The following is a 16253-nucleotide window of genomic DNA, read 5'->3' as shown; positions in this document are numbered from 1 at the left end:
ACGGAAAACAAGAAATATACATGTAACAGAAATATTATGCGGCTGCTTACATCCCTTGTACTGTGTAAATTTCAAGTCCCCGTACAGGCTATACTCGCCGTTTGATCTCAGGAATTTCTTCTTAATTGTTCAATCCGCTGCATATTTCACAGACAATAAGAATGGGGTCCGAGGTACATTTACACAAAATTTCATCAGGATTGAGTAAGGGGCTCGGGAGTTAGAATTTTTTTCTACAGTACATGTCAAGCGCGCCAATCGAAACTCGAATGCCCAAAAATTCATATCCCTCTTAAAAATGAACGAATAGGTCAGGTCATTAGTACAGTAATCTAGACTTGAACTAGGTTGAAAAAAAGGTTCAAGATGAAAGATCCAGTAAAATCAGGCCAGAAAAACTTAATGATTTTGTGAATAGGAGGGGGGGGAGTCGGTGCGTGTACTGTGTAAATTTAATTTCCACGAATAGGCAATAAGCGCCGTTTAATCTCAGGAATTTCGTCTTAATTGTTCAATCCGCTGCATATTTCACAAACAATAAGAATGGGGTCCGAGGTTCATTTTCACGAATTTTCATTAGGATTGAGTAAAGGGCTTGGAAGTTAGAATTTTTTTTATAGTTCATGTCAAACACGACAATTGAAACTCAAATGCCCAAAACTTCATAACTCTTTTATTAATGAACAAATTGGTCTGGTAATTAGTACAGTAATCTAGAATGGTAATTAGTTGAAATTAAAGGCCCAAGATCAAAGATCAAGTAAAATCGGGCCAGAAAAACTAAATGATTTTATGAATTGGGGGGGGGGGGTCGGTCGGTGACTTCTATGTTAAACGAAGAATATTAAATTCTAAATATCACATATTACACAATTTCTAAATAAAATACATATGTTAGAACAATGTATAAGCGTTGTTTGAAAGATTTAACTATTGATTTTTTTTTTTACATCTGTTTATTCTTATGCTCATACATCATAAACGGATGGTCAGTTTTCAAACCTTTTCGCAGTCACCCGTTCGTTTGTATAGTTACGTGTATAAACTTCGGAGGTCTTTCTTAATCCCAGACAGGCAACAGATTTGTATCGGTATATAGACATGAACAAAAAAGGAAAAAGTACACCATCTTTAATAAAAATGACTTTTTAGCGTTGACTTCCAATCAGTATGAAGACAATCATTAAACAATGAATTTCAAATTATTTGAATCCATAGACATTATCCCGTAACTTGAAATAAATACATGTATAATTTTTTGACGCCAATGTACATTTAGCCTATATCAAATTGACTGCATGTTACCTGAACTAGTTCTTATTCATGTAATTTAAAGAGAGAGAGAGAGAGAGAGAGAGAGAGAGAGAGAGAGAGAGATTTTCTAGTTTTTATAGTGTTTAGGGAATCAGTATATCAGCAACGTATGACAATAAACAAATTCATATACATGCATGCGTGTATCTATATATGTGAATAAATACTAATCAGTCCTCTTTTTAAGGTCATGTAGAATACTTACTTAAACGTGGGTGCATTGCTAAATATTGTGTGTGTCATTGAGATGGCGGCATTTCTTTGATGCCGACAAATAACCCACTGCAGGGGTACGTCGGCGGCATGTCTTTGATGCCGGCGATGCGACGAGCGTTTGAATTTTTAAACGAACTGCTGAAAGAAACAAGCTATCAATTTGTAATGGAAAAAAAAGCTGCTAATAAATAAATATAAAACGGAAAACATTAAAATCCATCATTTTAAAGATAAAATCGTTAAACAAACCTCAATTAAGAAAGAAAAAAACGTTCGACACTCGGGGACTGAACCCGGGTCGCCTGGGCACAAGTCCACCACTTTAGCGACTGAGCTACGCGGACTCTCGCTTCAAGACTTTGAAGCCTAAAATCTCGAGAATGCGTGGATCGATTTTAAAACGGATTTCATATTCTGAAGTTATTTATATGTCTCTATCGAATAGCAACATAAAATATTTTCAAACCAAAAAACTTAAAAAATGACTTTTTTTCGTTTCCTTCCGGTGACGACCGGAAGTGACGGCGGACGTTCGGATATGCGTAGTACATTGCGGCTGGACACTTTCTACCATCCCTAAAAATTTTAAAGTTCTATCTTAAATACTTTTGGAGAAAACTCGTGAACAAGCAAAAACATAAAATCTTTAATATCTCGGGACCGGAAGTGACGACCCAAAAAAACCCACGTACTTTTCTTACAAATTCTGTCATAAACAAGATTTGAAAGTTTTATTAAAATCGGCTAAAGGGTTTTTGAGAAAACGTGGGAGAAAAAAAAAAAATAATAATAATAGAGGAAAAGAAACAAAGCAAAAACAATAAGGTCTTCCGTTTCCAACGGAAGACCTTAATAATAGAGGAAAAGAAACAAAGCAATAACAATAAGGTCTTCCGTTGGAAACGGAAGACCTTAATAATAATAGAGGAAAAGAATCAAAGCAATAACAATAAGGTCTTCCGCTGGAAACGGAAGACCTTAATTAGAGGTGTGCATATTGCTGAGTTTGATTTCTGATAATTTATGAAAAAAAATACCAGCTTTTGAACTTGTCTTTTTTTGGCAAAATATTGCATATAGGGTACTCCATTTCACTGGATACGGTTAGTAGTGTTAAACAATTCAGGTTGACATCAATTATGGATACAATTCAAATAAAAGAAAACCCGGTTTGCTGTCACATTGACAGCTTTTCTCTTGTTTTTTTTGGGTTTTTTTGTTTTGTTTTACTAATCCCCTTACAATCTCCAAAAATTGAATAACTTTTTCATAGCTGATGATTTATTTCATCCATTATTAAGTTGAACATTGGTTATTGCGTATTATCTAATCGCTGAAAAAGACTTCCAATATAAATGATTTCAACAGATTTTATTTCAAGAAAACTTTTAAATGTTTTGTATTCCTGACACCACTTCAGAAACTATTGCTGGATTTTAACTTATGTCATTTTCTTCTCTTCGTAGAGAAACTTTTTTAGGCCTGAAGTCTTTAATCTTACTTATATTTTCACGGTGAATAAGAGAACCTGTAGTTCCTACCATCTCACTAAGAAATTGAACAAAATGATTTTGCTATTTAAAGTCAAATGAATCATGCAAAATGTTGTCTTCCAAATGTTTTATGAAACTATGACCTAATGCTCTGGTAATTTTGGTTAGTTTGAGTAGGAGAAGTACATAGTGCAGCTGGTATAGAAGGTTAAGGAGGAGAAGAAGGCGTTGTACAGGGTACAGCTGTGTTAAGAAGGCTGACGGGGAGAAGACGTTGTACAGAGTACAGCTGGTTAAGAAGGAGAAGAAAGAGACGTTGTAGGGTGTACAGCTGGTTTAGAAGGTTAAGGAGGAGGAGACATTGTACAGAGTGCAGCTGGTTTAGAAGGCTGAGGAGAAAGAAGTGTACAGAATGCAGCTGGTTTAAATAGCTGAGGAAAAGGAGACATTGTACACAGTACAGCCGCTTAAGAGGACTGAGGAAGAGGAGATGTAGTACAGAAAGCAGCTGATTTAGATGGAGGAGGAGAAACTGTACGTAGTGCAGCTGGTTTAGAGGCTAGGGAGGAGGAGACGTTCTGCAGAAAGCAGCTGGTTCAGAGGACTGAAGAGAAGACGTTGTACAGAGTGCAGCTGGTTAAGAAAAAAGAGGAGACATTTTACAGAGTACAGCTGATTAAGAGGGCTGAGAAGAAAACGTATGTAGTACAGCTGATTTAGAAGGCTTGGGAGGAGGAGATGTACAGAGTGCAACTGGTGTGGAGGGCTGAGAGTGAGGAGGAGACGTTGTATAGTATTCAACAGGAGAAGTGGTTTTGATGCACTGGTTAGATTCGTCACATTTGTTCGAAATTGCATTTAAGACTTTCCCTGGACTGTTTTGACCATGATCAGTCCAACCACTGCTACATTGTGTATCAGGATCCTAGACTGTTCTAAGACAGTAATTGAATCGAAATTTAGCACACTAATTTTATTTCATGGCCAAAACTTGAAGCATTAGTTTGATTAAAAACAACGAGCAGTGGTTTTAACATGTTCGGAGAGTTATTTACTTTGTAAGGCTGTTTGAACTGCCCGAATAATATATGACGAATAAAAATCAGATTGCTCCACAGCCTTTAGATACTGATACCAATGTTCAAAATTTTGAAAAGTGAGATTTTGATAGGTCAGAGGACACAGAAATTAGAAAAGATATAGTTTGCACCTTTGAAATGAATAAGGGAACAGCAGGACGCAGAAGAAAATTTACTGGAAGAGACAGAGAATGACACAGGCGAAGAATACACAGGAGAGTGACAGGCAGTGAAAGAAGATACGGAGACAGAAAATGAGATGACCAAGTAGAGCGACAGAAAAGGCAGATTTAAGATAAAGACGAGAGCTATAGGCAGAGACTGAAGAAAAAGTTACGGGTGTTTGCTTTCCGATCGAGGCATTTAGGTGGCACGGGCCTCTAAATGTAGGAAATCACTATAAATAAAGCATTGATTTTGTTTTTATTTGAAAGAATTTCCATGGTATTTGCATTATCTTGCACAGATATTGCTGCCTTACTGTGGGTGCACATCGAACACTTGTGTCGTTCGTACATAGTGCATATTGCTTATTGTAGACCCCGACCGCACTTAATCCAACACAGTAGATATAGTAAATCAAAGAAAGGAACAACATAACGTCGGTTTAAAAGTTTGTAAAAGAAAAAAACACTCCGTTTTTTAGAGTCGATGATGTCACTGCACGATCCACTAAAGTGTCTGGTTTGCGCATGTGCGATGTTATAACAGTACAACACAGGAAAACATTCTACAATAATAGAAGATTTTTGAAATATATGTGCCTGGATTTCGGTCTGTTTCGTTTTGTCTTTCATTGGAGTTAAAAGGTTTTTATATGATTTTAGTTCAAATGCGTTTCAACAAATCTTTCCGTCCAATGCAACGTGTTTGACAGACTGAAATACCTGAATGCGGTTAAGCATGAATAGTGCTCTCGGTGCTATAGGGGGTGTCTAGCGATGAGTGTAATAGAAATCGACAGCTAATATAGCGGTAGTCAGAGATAAAAGGAAATAATGTGTATTTATGAATTCATGTCTGCTTCAACTTGAAGGGGACGCTGTCTCACGGGGATGGGGTGTAATCTAAGCGATTCGATAAGTTACCAGCATGTCCCTGGCGTTTGTAGTGTCCAAACTTGTACAGTAATTTCTATCGAATCAAACCTAGAGGAGTGTTTGCTGTTAAATCAATATATAAGAGGATAGGGTGAACAATTTCTTTCAGAAGTATTATGGTTATGGTCATTTACCAGAGTGCATGGTACTGGATACAATATACAGACAGAAAATGCACGTGAAGCAACGCATTAAATACTGAATATATTACTTAGGATACCACATACAACCATTAATTCTAAGTTTACAATTTCTTAAAGGTGTTACGAATGCAAAATGTGTATATACACATATGTGGTATTTACGTCGGGCTCGGTGCCACTTAACAATAGAACTCAATTAAACTGAACATTAATCAGCGCCTTTATTCCCTTGTCCTGGAGACGTTCACACGTATTTCTTGGGATTGAGGACCTGGGCCATCTACTGCTGACCTTTTGGTAAGCTTTAGTATAGATATATATATTCACAAATATAACTTTGGCGACGAGGATAAAAACTAGGTCACTGAAATTTACAATATTTACTTTAGTAACATATTTTTCCGTACTTTCCCATTTTGGCGCTAAATTCAAAAATACAACACGGTTTTTTTCTCGTTCTTTATTAGGATTTTTTTTCGTTTATTAAATATAGTTTGACGGTTGTTTACACAACAAGTTAAACTAATCATTTAATTTTTCTGTTTGGTCCTTCAATTTTTTTCCCTCTTTCATGTTTTCAAAGTTCTGTGTTCTTTAACAATGGGCACAATACATCTCCAAACTGCTTCAGAATTTGAATTATCGAAATAACCGATAACTCACCATGACGTTGACGACATCATTAAGGTTAGAAAAAATTGTGCAACGGTTGAACCTAATGTGTTAGGTAAATACACAAACATCCCAAAAAGGAAATGGTTAGAGTGGGAGAGAAATGGATTAGTTTCTTTTGGTTCAGGGGATTTATTAGATTAAGATAGTCAAGGTGACAGGTGTGAGAAAGCACTGAATGTGAAATTAGAGAGAAAAGGGGCAGAACTTCAGCTAGAGAGAGAGAGAAGATTGAAAGCAGAGCACGAGTTAGAAGAACATTTGAAACAAAAGAAACTGTTAGATGCGATTCCATCAGATGGAATTTACACCCTAAGTTTAGGCACATTCAAAGACAAATTGCATCAACACAACAAATGGATCATGCAAATACAAGGGGAAGAAAAATATATAGACACACAAAACATTATAGTTCTTCAGATTCAGATCAATCATCCTCAAGGTCTTCATCTAGCAGTATTAGTTCAGACAGCGACATGCGTGAACACAAACACAGAATACACAAACACAAAAGTCGCAGCCCAGCATCAAAAATGAGTACATTTAGTGGGGATGGAAAAATTAGTTGGGACACTTTTATCACACAATTTGAGAGATTGGCCGAGAGGCATGAATGGGGAAAGAGGAAAAAATCAGACAAATTATTGAGTTGTTTAGAGGGGTTGGCATTAGAATATGTGTGTAAACTAAAGTTAGATAAGTATAGAAACATCAAAAAAGAAATGAGCAGAAGATTCAACACCAAAGACAATCCGATTTCTGCCAGAAGGAAACTTCAGTACATCAGACAACATGAGGATGAAAGGTTACAAGAGTTTGCACAGAGGGTTCACTTTATCACAATCGATGGATATAGTGAATCGGGTAGCAAAGCAATAGACCAAATTTCTACAGAAAGTTTTTTGAGGGGTTGTAGAGATAAAGAGGCCGCTAGATCGCTGATGGAAAAAAATTCTAAAAAATATTCATGAAGCTTTAGACCTAATTAAAGCATCAATTGCAAATCAACAGGCAGTGTACGGTAGTAGCAAGGCATACTATCATAGACAAGTCTCTTTTGCCCCATCAGAACAACACACCGACACTGATCATGGTGAAAACAAATTTTCAATTCAACAGAAAAAAAATTGAAGTTAGAAGAAAAAATTACAAAATTAACAGATATGGTGTTTTGCATGAAACAAACAATAGATGAAAGGTTGCCAGTGAATAGGTTTCCAAACAATACACAGCAATTTCAATCAAGGCCCAGATCACCTAGTCCTTACAGATTCTATGACAGGCAAAACGCACAGAACACTAAACCATATCAATCTTTCAGTAGGTCACCGCTCCTCTCAGATCAAATCCACGATCTCCTGCTGGTAGTCCATTTAGATCAACTACTAACAAACCTCAGGGCCCTACAAACTCTCCATAAATGGTACAAGATTTAAACTCTGTCCAACCAGCCTAGCTGACCGTAGACTGGTTACCGAAGACATAAGTCAGGATCCTAGAATTAACCTTAACGATAACTCTAAAGGTTTAACCTTGGAGATTCTTATTGTTGTTCAGGGTCATCAAACTACAGCAGTTGTTGACACAGCAGCTATGATGACCTTGGTCAACAAGAAGGTCTTTCCAGGTAACAACTCTTTTGATATTACACCACAAGAGATTTCTTTGAAGGGTTTAGGACAGCAAAAAGTTACTGGGCAGCTATTCAAAAATGTTGAGTGTCAAATAGGATTGCATTCTTATACACTAGATATGTGTGTAGTGGACATGAAAGATTCTGTCATTCTAGGGTTAGATTTTCTTGAAGCTCACAAGTGTATTGTTGATCTTAGGAGAAATTTAGTAGAAATTGGAAATGACAAAATAACAGCGAGTCTCAAACACATGACTAAAGAATCTGTTACAATATCAAGGGTCACAGTTCAGAGCAAAAGTATTATTCCAGCAAATTCCTTAGGTTTTGTCAGTTGCTCTTTAAAAACCCCTATAGATACCAAGTACATAGTAGAACCTTTAGAATCATCCAAGTTTTTATGCTCATCAGTTCTTGGTCAGGGTGATACTGTGAAACTCAAAATTGTAAATGACTCAAACAAAAGTGTTAAATTCAAGGTAGGACAACACGTTGGAAATGCAGAATCAGTAGAAATACAGTTAAATCAGTTAGATTCTGACATTGCCATTAACAAAGTATCTGTTGAAAACAATGCACCATCAAATCAAACACTTCCTAATCATTAACAAGAACTTTATGACAGGTCAAGTGAGGGGTTGGATCAAGATGTTATTTCAATTGTTATCAGATTTTTCAGACATTTTTTCTATTGGCGAAATGGATCTGGGTTGTTTGAAAGGTGTTAAACATCATATAAACACAGGGAATGCAACCCCAGTAAAACAAAAGTTCAGGAGAACACCATTGGGTTTTCAAGACCAAGAAAAAGAACACTTACAAAAACTGTTAGACACAACACCATCATCATCTGAATGGGCCTCTGCTCCAGTTTTAGTTAAGAAAAAAGATGGCAGTGATAGATATTGTATAGATTTTAGAGATTTGAATTCATTCCAGAACTGTCAAAGACTGCTATCCCCTACCCCTTATTGCTGACTGTATGGATGTTTTGTATGGCACAACATTTTTTAGCACATTAGATCTAGCTATGGGGTATTATCAAATAGAAATAGATGAGAACGGTAGAAATAAAACTGCATTTTTGACAAAGTATGGGTTGTTTGAGCACCAGAGAATGGCTTTTGGTTTGTGCAATGCCCCAGCAACATTTCAAAGGGCTATGGGTTTAGTTCTGAGAGGTATCGACTGGGAAGAACTATTAGTGTACTTGGATGACATTATTGTATTAGGCAAAACATTTTCAGAATCTTTGGAAAACCTTCGAAAAGCATTTCAGAGATTTAGAGAATACAATCTTAAATTAAAGCCAAAAAAGTGTTGTCTTTTTCGAAGAGAAGTAGAATTTCTCGGGAGAATTATCAATTTCGAAGGTGTACACATTTCCCCTGATAAGATCGAAACTATTAAGAACTGGCCCATTCCCCAAGACAAAAAACAGGTTCAAGCTTTTCTGGGTTTTGCAAATTATCACAGGGACCACATTAAAGGCTTTGCAAACATTGCAATACCCTTGTATGATTTACTTCAAAAGAAGACCAAATTTTTATGGGCCCAAGAACAACAATATGCTTTTGACTGTTTGATACAAACCCTCAAACAAACCCTCATCAATCCAGAGTGTCTTAAATTTCCATCTCCAGACGGTACTTTTCTACTGGATACTGATGCTTCAAATCATTCTATTGGGGCTGTTTTATATCAGATCAATAATGGTAAAGAAGAAGTCATTAGCTATGCTAGTCACGCCCTTCTTAAAGAACAGAGAAAATATTGTACCACAAGAAAAGAGTTGTTAGCCGTGGTCAAATTTTGTAGACATTTTCGCCATTATCTATTAGGAAAACCATTTTTGATTCGGACAGATCATCACAGTCTCACTTGGCTGATGAGATTTAGACATATAGAGGGTCAATTAGCAAGGTGGCTAGAAGAACTATCTTCCTATGATTTTCAGATTAAACACCGGTCTGGATCTTCTCATGTAAATGCAGATGCCCTCTCTAGAATTCCAGAAACTCAGAGTGTGCATGTTATGATGCTGGAAATTCTCCAGAAAATCTTCCTTGTCTGGGTTGTCACTATTGTACACGGGCTCACCACTAATGGTCTAGGTTTCAGCTTGATGTTGACGATGTAATCCCTCTTTCCATTAAGTCTGAACACAATAAAACACCTACAATATTAACAACACAGTTAAATTCAAACAATCAACAACAACAACAACATGTAGGTTGCAATTGGTGTGACACAATTCAAAATATAGCTCAACTTCAGAAAGATGATGCAAATATTGAACCAGTTATTCATTGGCTTAAAAATCAAGTAGAACCAGCTGATCTTGAAATCAGGTTAACAAGCCCCGAAACAAAAGCTTTGCGGTTGTGCAAAGATAGGCTTCTCATTCAAGACAATGTTTTACATTACGAATGGCTGAAACACCCCGATACAATTCTATGTCTTGTAGTTCCAACATCTCTAAGACAAGAAGTGCTGAATCTTTGTCATGATGTTAAATCTGCAGGTCATTTAGGCATTGAGAAAACATTAGCAAATTTTAAATCAGATGCTTACTGGCCAAATATGACCGTAGAATGTTATGATTATGTAAAATCTTGCTCAGTATGCAACCTAAATAAAAAACCTACTAAAACTGCTAGGGCTCCTTTGAAATCTTTTCAGGCAGGGTATCCCATGGAAAGAGTACATCTTGACATCTTAGGTCCATTTCCTCCTAGCGAATCTGGAAACATATATGTTTTGGTAATAGTACATCAGTTTTCCAAATGGATTGAGTTAGTTCCTATTCCAGAGCAAAATGCAGAAAAAATTGCAAAAATGTTCTTAGAACACCTCATTGTTACTTTTGGTTGTCTACTAGAAATTTTTACTGATCAGGGTAGGCAATTTGAATCAAAATTGTTCAAATCATTGTGTGAGACATTATAAATTGTAAAGAAGAGAACAACTCCATATCACCCTAGTTCTAATGGGCAAGTTGAAAGGTATAATAGGACTATTGTTCAAATGATTCGCTGTTTTATAGAGAATAAAGACAGACAGTGGGACAAATATCTTCCTCTTTTAGCCATGGCTCTTCGAGCAACTATACATAAACAAACAGGCTTTACCCCAAATCGGTTGATGTTAGGTAGGGAGGTGATACGTCCTTCGAACATTATGACGGGTGCTCACGATCAGATTTTGAAAACTGCTGAACCATCCTGTTGGGTACAAGAATTGGAAAAACATCTGTCTGAAGCTCATGAAATCTGTAGAACAAATCTCAAGTCTGCCCAACTTCGGCAAAAGAAAAATTATGATTTAAGAGTTTTAGAAAACAGTTATCAGATTGGTGATGTAGTTTTACTGTTTAATTCTGCCACCAAAGTTGGACAGTCAAGCAAATTGAAATCCCCATGGAAAGGACCTTATTTGGTAGTAGATTCAAAACCCCCTCTATATACGATTCAAAATAAAAAAGGAAAGCAAACTGTACACCATGATCGAATCAAAATTTCAAAAGGCCCAATTCCATTTGCTCTCGGACAGATGCGTAACCAATTATTTCTTCCCAATGAAGAACAGGATGAGGTTGCCATTGATTGCTCAAGCAATGACATTTCTGGCACTTCTATGGATAATGCATCCCTCATTTCGGTACCCTGCAAAACAGATGACACTTCAGATAATGCACCAGGGGTACACCAAATAAGAAGGGGGAGAAATGTCAGAGTGCCAGGATACTTGAAAGATTATTGTAGTTAAATCTTTCATTATTGTATTTTTTTATGCTGATAAGTACTTTTAAGCAAGACTGGTTTGCTATGAAAATTATGTAGATATTTGATAAGGTTGAAATCTTAAAATCTGTTGAAAGAAGTTTACACTTTATTCACAGATTTAAGCATTTCTGAATATGTAAATACATGTATATATTTTGAGAAAAAATAATTTAGGACAGTGATCTGTTGACTACAGCATAAAGTATTCAACAGATATATTTTTTCCCATTATTATAAAGATTACTTTTCTTGCGTATACAGATGACAACATCATAATGGCTTCCACTGAGGGTCTTCTTGATCTTGTGTTTGACGAGATGAATTTTAAGCCTGATTACAGTCCGGATTCTGATGATGAAGAAAAGGAAAATGTGCCAGTTGCAAACATTTCTAAAAAGAAAAAGAAACAATGTACTTTATACAGACCGGTCTCAGAAGGTATAAAGTACAGAATATTAATTTACCTGTATGTTTTCATATCTCTTGATTTTATGCCTCCAATATACTATGATGTTTACACATCTTAGTATCATTTTTATGCCGTCCATACGAGTATTATCGAGAGATAGACAGATTTAAATTAGTATGTATCTATAGCTTCATTTGTCTACAGACTTCATTAATTGTCATATAAAAATAATGGAAGTGTCTTATCGAGATGTTTACACATCTTTTTGGCACTGTGCATTACAATGTACATAAATGTAAGTTATTTATATAGCTTTATTGAATATAATGTTTTTTCTTACTTACTTTTGGTATATCGTTGATAATCCACGCGTACCATGCGTACAGACGACAATTGATGTATTTTTCAACCTCCTTTTGTGAGGAATTCATTTTGGATAACTCATACCATGATTTATTCGTATATATATAATAATTTTTCCTACATGATTGGGGGGAATGTGGTATTTACGTCGGGCTCGGTGCCACTTAACAATAGAACTCAATTAAACTGAACATTAATCAGCGCCTTTATTCCCTTGTCCTGGAGACGTTCACACGTATCTTGGGACTGAGGACCTGGGCCATCTACTGCTGACCTTTTGGTAAGCTTTAGTATATATATATATATATATATATATATATATATATATATATATATATATATATATATATATATTCACAAATATAACACATATATGTACCCGCATGCTGATAGTGTTTAAGTAGTCATGCTTTATACGAGTCGTGTTTAGTTCTCCAACATTTGGTACGACTTACTAAATAGTTATCCAAAACAAATAAGTTAGCTCGGTCAGTGAACTACTGTGGGTTTTTTTTTTTAAATAAAAAAAATATTTAAATACGAGTTTTGACATTGCTTACATGTGGCAGTATGTATATGTATACTGAGTATATACTACTTTTATAAAATGTTTTATATTAGTGCTTCTTTATTTAAAATAATATTGAACACGAATATACAACATACAAAGTATTCAAACGGGATAGAACGGACTCTTATGGTGGGTTACTCATAGCAGTCAAGAACGACTTGGTGTGCACGCCAGTATTCACCAGCAAAGACCACGGGCTCCTATGTGTTAGACTCCAGCAAACCAGACAGAAGTCCATCATCATTGGAGCTTACTACCGACCGCCAAACATCACCTGCGAAGACAACGCATGCATGGCTGTAGCAGAGATGAGCAAGGTCCGATCAGATAACCCAAAAAACTGACTTTTGATTGACTGGCGACTTCAACCTCCCAGATATAGACTGGCCCACCCTGTCAATCAACTCTCATCTCTACCCAAGCAAAATGTCAGCAGAGTACACCAACATACCTGGTGACTGTGGAGGACAACAGCTTGTGAACACACCCACACGGGGAGACAAGATACTGGACCTGTTCTTCACAAACAACCCTTCTCTTGTACAACGATGCAAAGTAATCCCAGGAGTCGGCGACCACGAAGCAGTGCTAATAGACTCATTGATACAACTACTTAGAAGCAAACCAGTCCGTTGGGAAATATACCCATGAGACAAGGCAGACATGAATTTTTGCGCCAAGAAGTGTCCAATTTTGTACAAGATTTCGTCACCAGGCCTTTTACATTTGTCAACACCCACTGGGAGCTCTTTAGAGACACTGTACTAGACATTATCAACAAGCATGTCCCCACAAGAGTACCAGATCCTAAACAACAAACGCTTGGATTGACACAACAAGCAGGCGACTGACGCGCAGAAAACACCGTGCATTCCAGAAAGCCAAGGCAGCAAAGAACAAGCGAGACCAACGTAGATACTTGTCTTTTAAGTCAAAATGCCAGCGAACCATCCGTCGTGCCTACCAACAATATATCGATGACATCTTAACTCCTAGTGCCTCAGAGAACCCTTAGAAGTTCTGGTCATTTATAAAGAGTAATAAGCAAGAAGCCTCTGGCGTGGCACCATTACGGAACTCAGATGGACTTATAACCAGCGACCCACAATCCAACGCTAACATCCTAAACAAACAGTTTAAATCCATTTTTACTACAGAGGACACTAGCCAAACTCCAGACAAGGGTCCCAGCCCATTCTCAACAATGGACAACATAGTCATCAGTCCACGTGGCGTTCATAAGCTATTGAGCAACCTTAATGCACACAAGGCAACAGGACCAGATGCCATATCGGCACGTTTCCTGAAGGAACTAGCAGAAAAGATCACACCAGCTTTGACTTTCTTCTTTCAAATGTCATTAGAAGGTGGCCAAGTACCAGATGACTGGAGGATAGCCCACGTCGTCCCAATTTTCAAGAAAGGCGACAAGAGTACGGCAGCCAACTATCGCCCCGTATCTCACGTCGGTCTGTTCCAAAATGTTGGAACATATCCTCCATTCCAACATCATGGACCACTCTGAAAGGAACTCCATCCACACACCAGCCCAGCACGGGTTCCGTTATAGGGGATCGTGTGAAACCCAGCTTGTAGCCACAGTTCAAGACCTGGCCAGTAACACGTCGAACGGCAACCAGATTGACGTCATACTGCTTGACTTTGCCAAAGCCTTCGAAAAGGTACCACATCGGCGCCTGCTTCACAAGCTGAACTTCTATGGAATCCGAGGCTACACTCTACAATGGATTGAGAGCTTCCTTACTGACAAAAAACAGAGAGTGCTGGTTGAAGGATTGTCCTTTAACATCGTAGACGTCATGTCATCTCAGGAATTCCCCAAAGCACAGTAATGGGACCCCTATTATTCCTGACCTACATCAACCATCTCCCTAAGTTGTCCAGTCCAACGTAAAACTTTTTGCTGATGACTGCCTCGTCTACAGAACGATTTGTTCAACCAGCGATACAGTCCAACTCCAGCAGAAGAAGTGGGAGAGGGATTGGCAGATGGCTTTCCACCCCTAGAAATGTACAACCATCCATATTGCAAGGAAACGCCATAGGCTTTAAATGGCCACATGAGGTCTTTTGAATGCCTGACAATGTAAGAACACCTCCGAGTCGAATGCTCAGGACCATGAAATCACGTGAAATCTGTCTTCACTAAAAAAAAAATCAGCGCTAGCATTAAGGCTTTTGTCAACAATTAGACTTAGGCTTTTGTCAACAAATAGACTTATACAATGCAGTTGATGAACCCAGACTTTTACCATTGTAAAATGAGTGTTTGTAAATGTGAGCATGGAAATAGTAGATGATGATGTAAATATTGTTTCAAGTGTACAAAATGCTTGAAAAAATTAAAAATGCCTTTCCAAAAGCAATTAGAAAAAGTAGCATTTTTTAAACGTAGTATTTTTTGTAGTAACCCATGATGCATTTCAACCCAGGGATGTCATTCAGCTGATTGGTCAGTGTGTCAATTACGTCTGTGCCTCATTTAGTATGTAAATTTATTCCAACGTCACAGAAAATAGTTTCCCGGACCTGTTCAAGGTTTCATACCATCCACATGGCCACCCCTTGGAAGAAGTCCCAAGTGGTAAATACCTCAGAGTCACCATCAGCGAGGACCTATCTTGGCGTGAACACATCAATGCAACCTCGGCCAAAGCCATACGATCAGTTGGATTTCTCAGTAGGAACCTCAGAAATTGCCTAGAGAGCACCCGAAGCCAGGCATATACAACTCTTCTGCGTCCAGTACTAGAATATGCATCGGTTGTGTGGGATCCCTACCAACAACTGATCAGTCAGCTAGAGAACGGCCAAGCAGCCTACACAGGGGACTACAGATCCAGGGACCCAGGCAGTATATCTAGCATGTTACACCAGCTAGGATGGGAACCACTGGAGCACCGGAGAGCCAGGAACCGCATCATCATGCTCTACAAAATATACTACACAACATTGTAGAGGTCCAGGTTCTCTATATACTGCATACCAACTCCAGCAGAGCACGTGGTTCCACCGCCAACAACATCCGGCAGATCAGCACCAAGATAGATGTCCGCAAGTATTCCTTTCTTCCAGCAGAGATTGTGGCATGGAACAACATCCCAGCCACAATTAGGAATTTTCTTTCTGTAGGCACCTTTAGACACGCCATCAACACCATTAGCGTGTCTACTATCCTGCACCATTAGACAGCTCGCTTTTAACTTTTATCTGTGTATATAACTTGTTTTAATCTGCTCACCATGGAATCTCGAGCACTGGAGTCACGACACTCAAAACTGAGTTTGCTCCACAATGGGAAGAAGAAGAATCGTAAAAAGACATTGTCCGCCATGTTTTTTTCACCTAGCCACTCCCCTTCAAATCTATATAAGCCGCATCCCCCATTATTTTACAATTTTTTGTTTTAAAGATCTAACCTGTCTGGACATATAGCTTGCATCGCCAGAGCGTA

At 37.8% G+C, this 16253-nt stretch overlaps 1 protein-coding gene and 1 long non-coding RNA gene across 2 annotated transcripts; one reads left to right on the top strand and one right to left on the bottom strand.

The window, feature by feature from the left end:
• Positions 1-9261: 9261 nt before the first annotated feature.
• On the bottom strand, positions 9262-11265 carry LOC136276612 (uncharacterized). The gene is made up of 3 exons (XR_010715139.1): positions 10782-11265; positions 10299-10393; positions 9262-9826 (listed from the first exon to the last, which is right to left on the bottom strand). It is a non-coding gene; the product is annotated as an uncharacterized lncRNA (long non-coding RNA).
• A 3440-nt stretch (positions 11266-14705) lies between these two features.
• LOC136276381 (uncharacterized) lies at positions 14706-15757 on the top strand. Its single transcript, XM_066088273.1, has 2 exons — positions 14706-14769; positions 15312-15757. Exons 1-2 carry the CDS (start codon positions 14706-14708, stop codon positions 15755-15757), a joined length of 510 nt encoding a protein of 169 aa, XP_065944345.1.
• The last annotated feature ends 496 nt before the right edge of the window (positions 15758-16253 follow it).

Source organism: Magallana gigas, chromosome 6 (genome assembly GCF_963853765.1).
Source record: "Magallana gigas chromosome 6, xbMagGiga1.1, whole genome shotgun sequence".
Classification (NCBI taxonomy): domain Eukaryota; kingdom Metazoa; phylum Mollusca; class Bivalvia; order Ostreida; family Ostreidae; genus Magallana; species Magallana gigas.
Note: the sequence above shows the minus strand (reverse complement) of the source record. Positions and strands in the feature narration are given on the sequence as shown.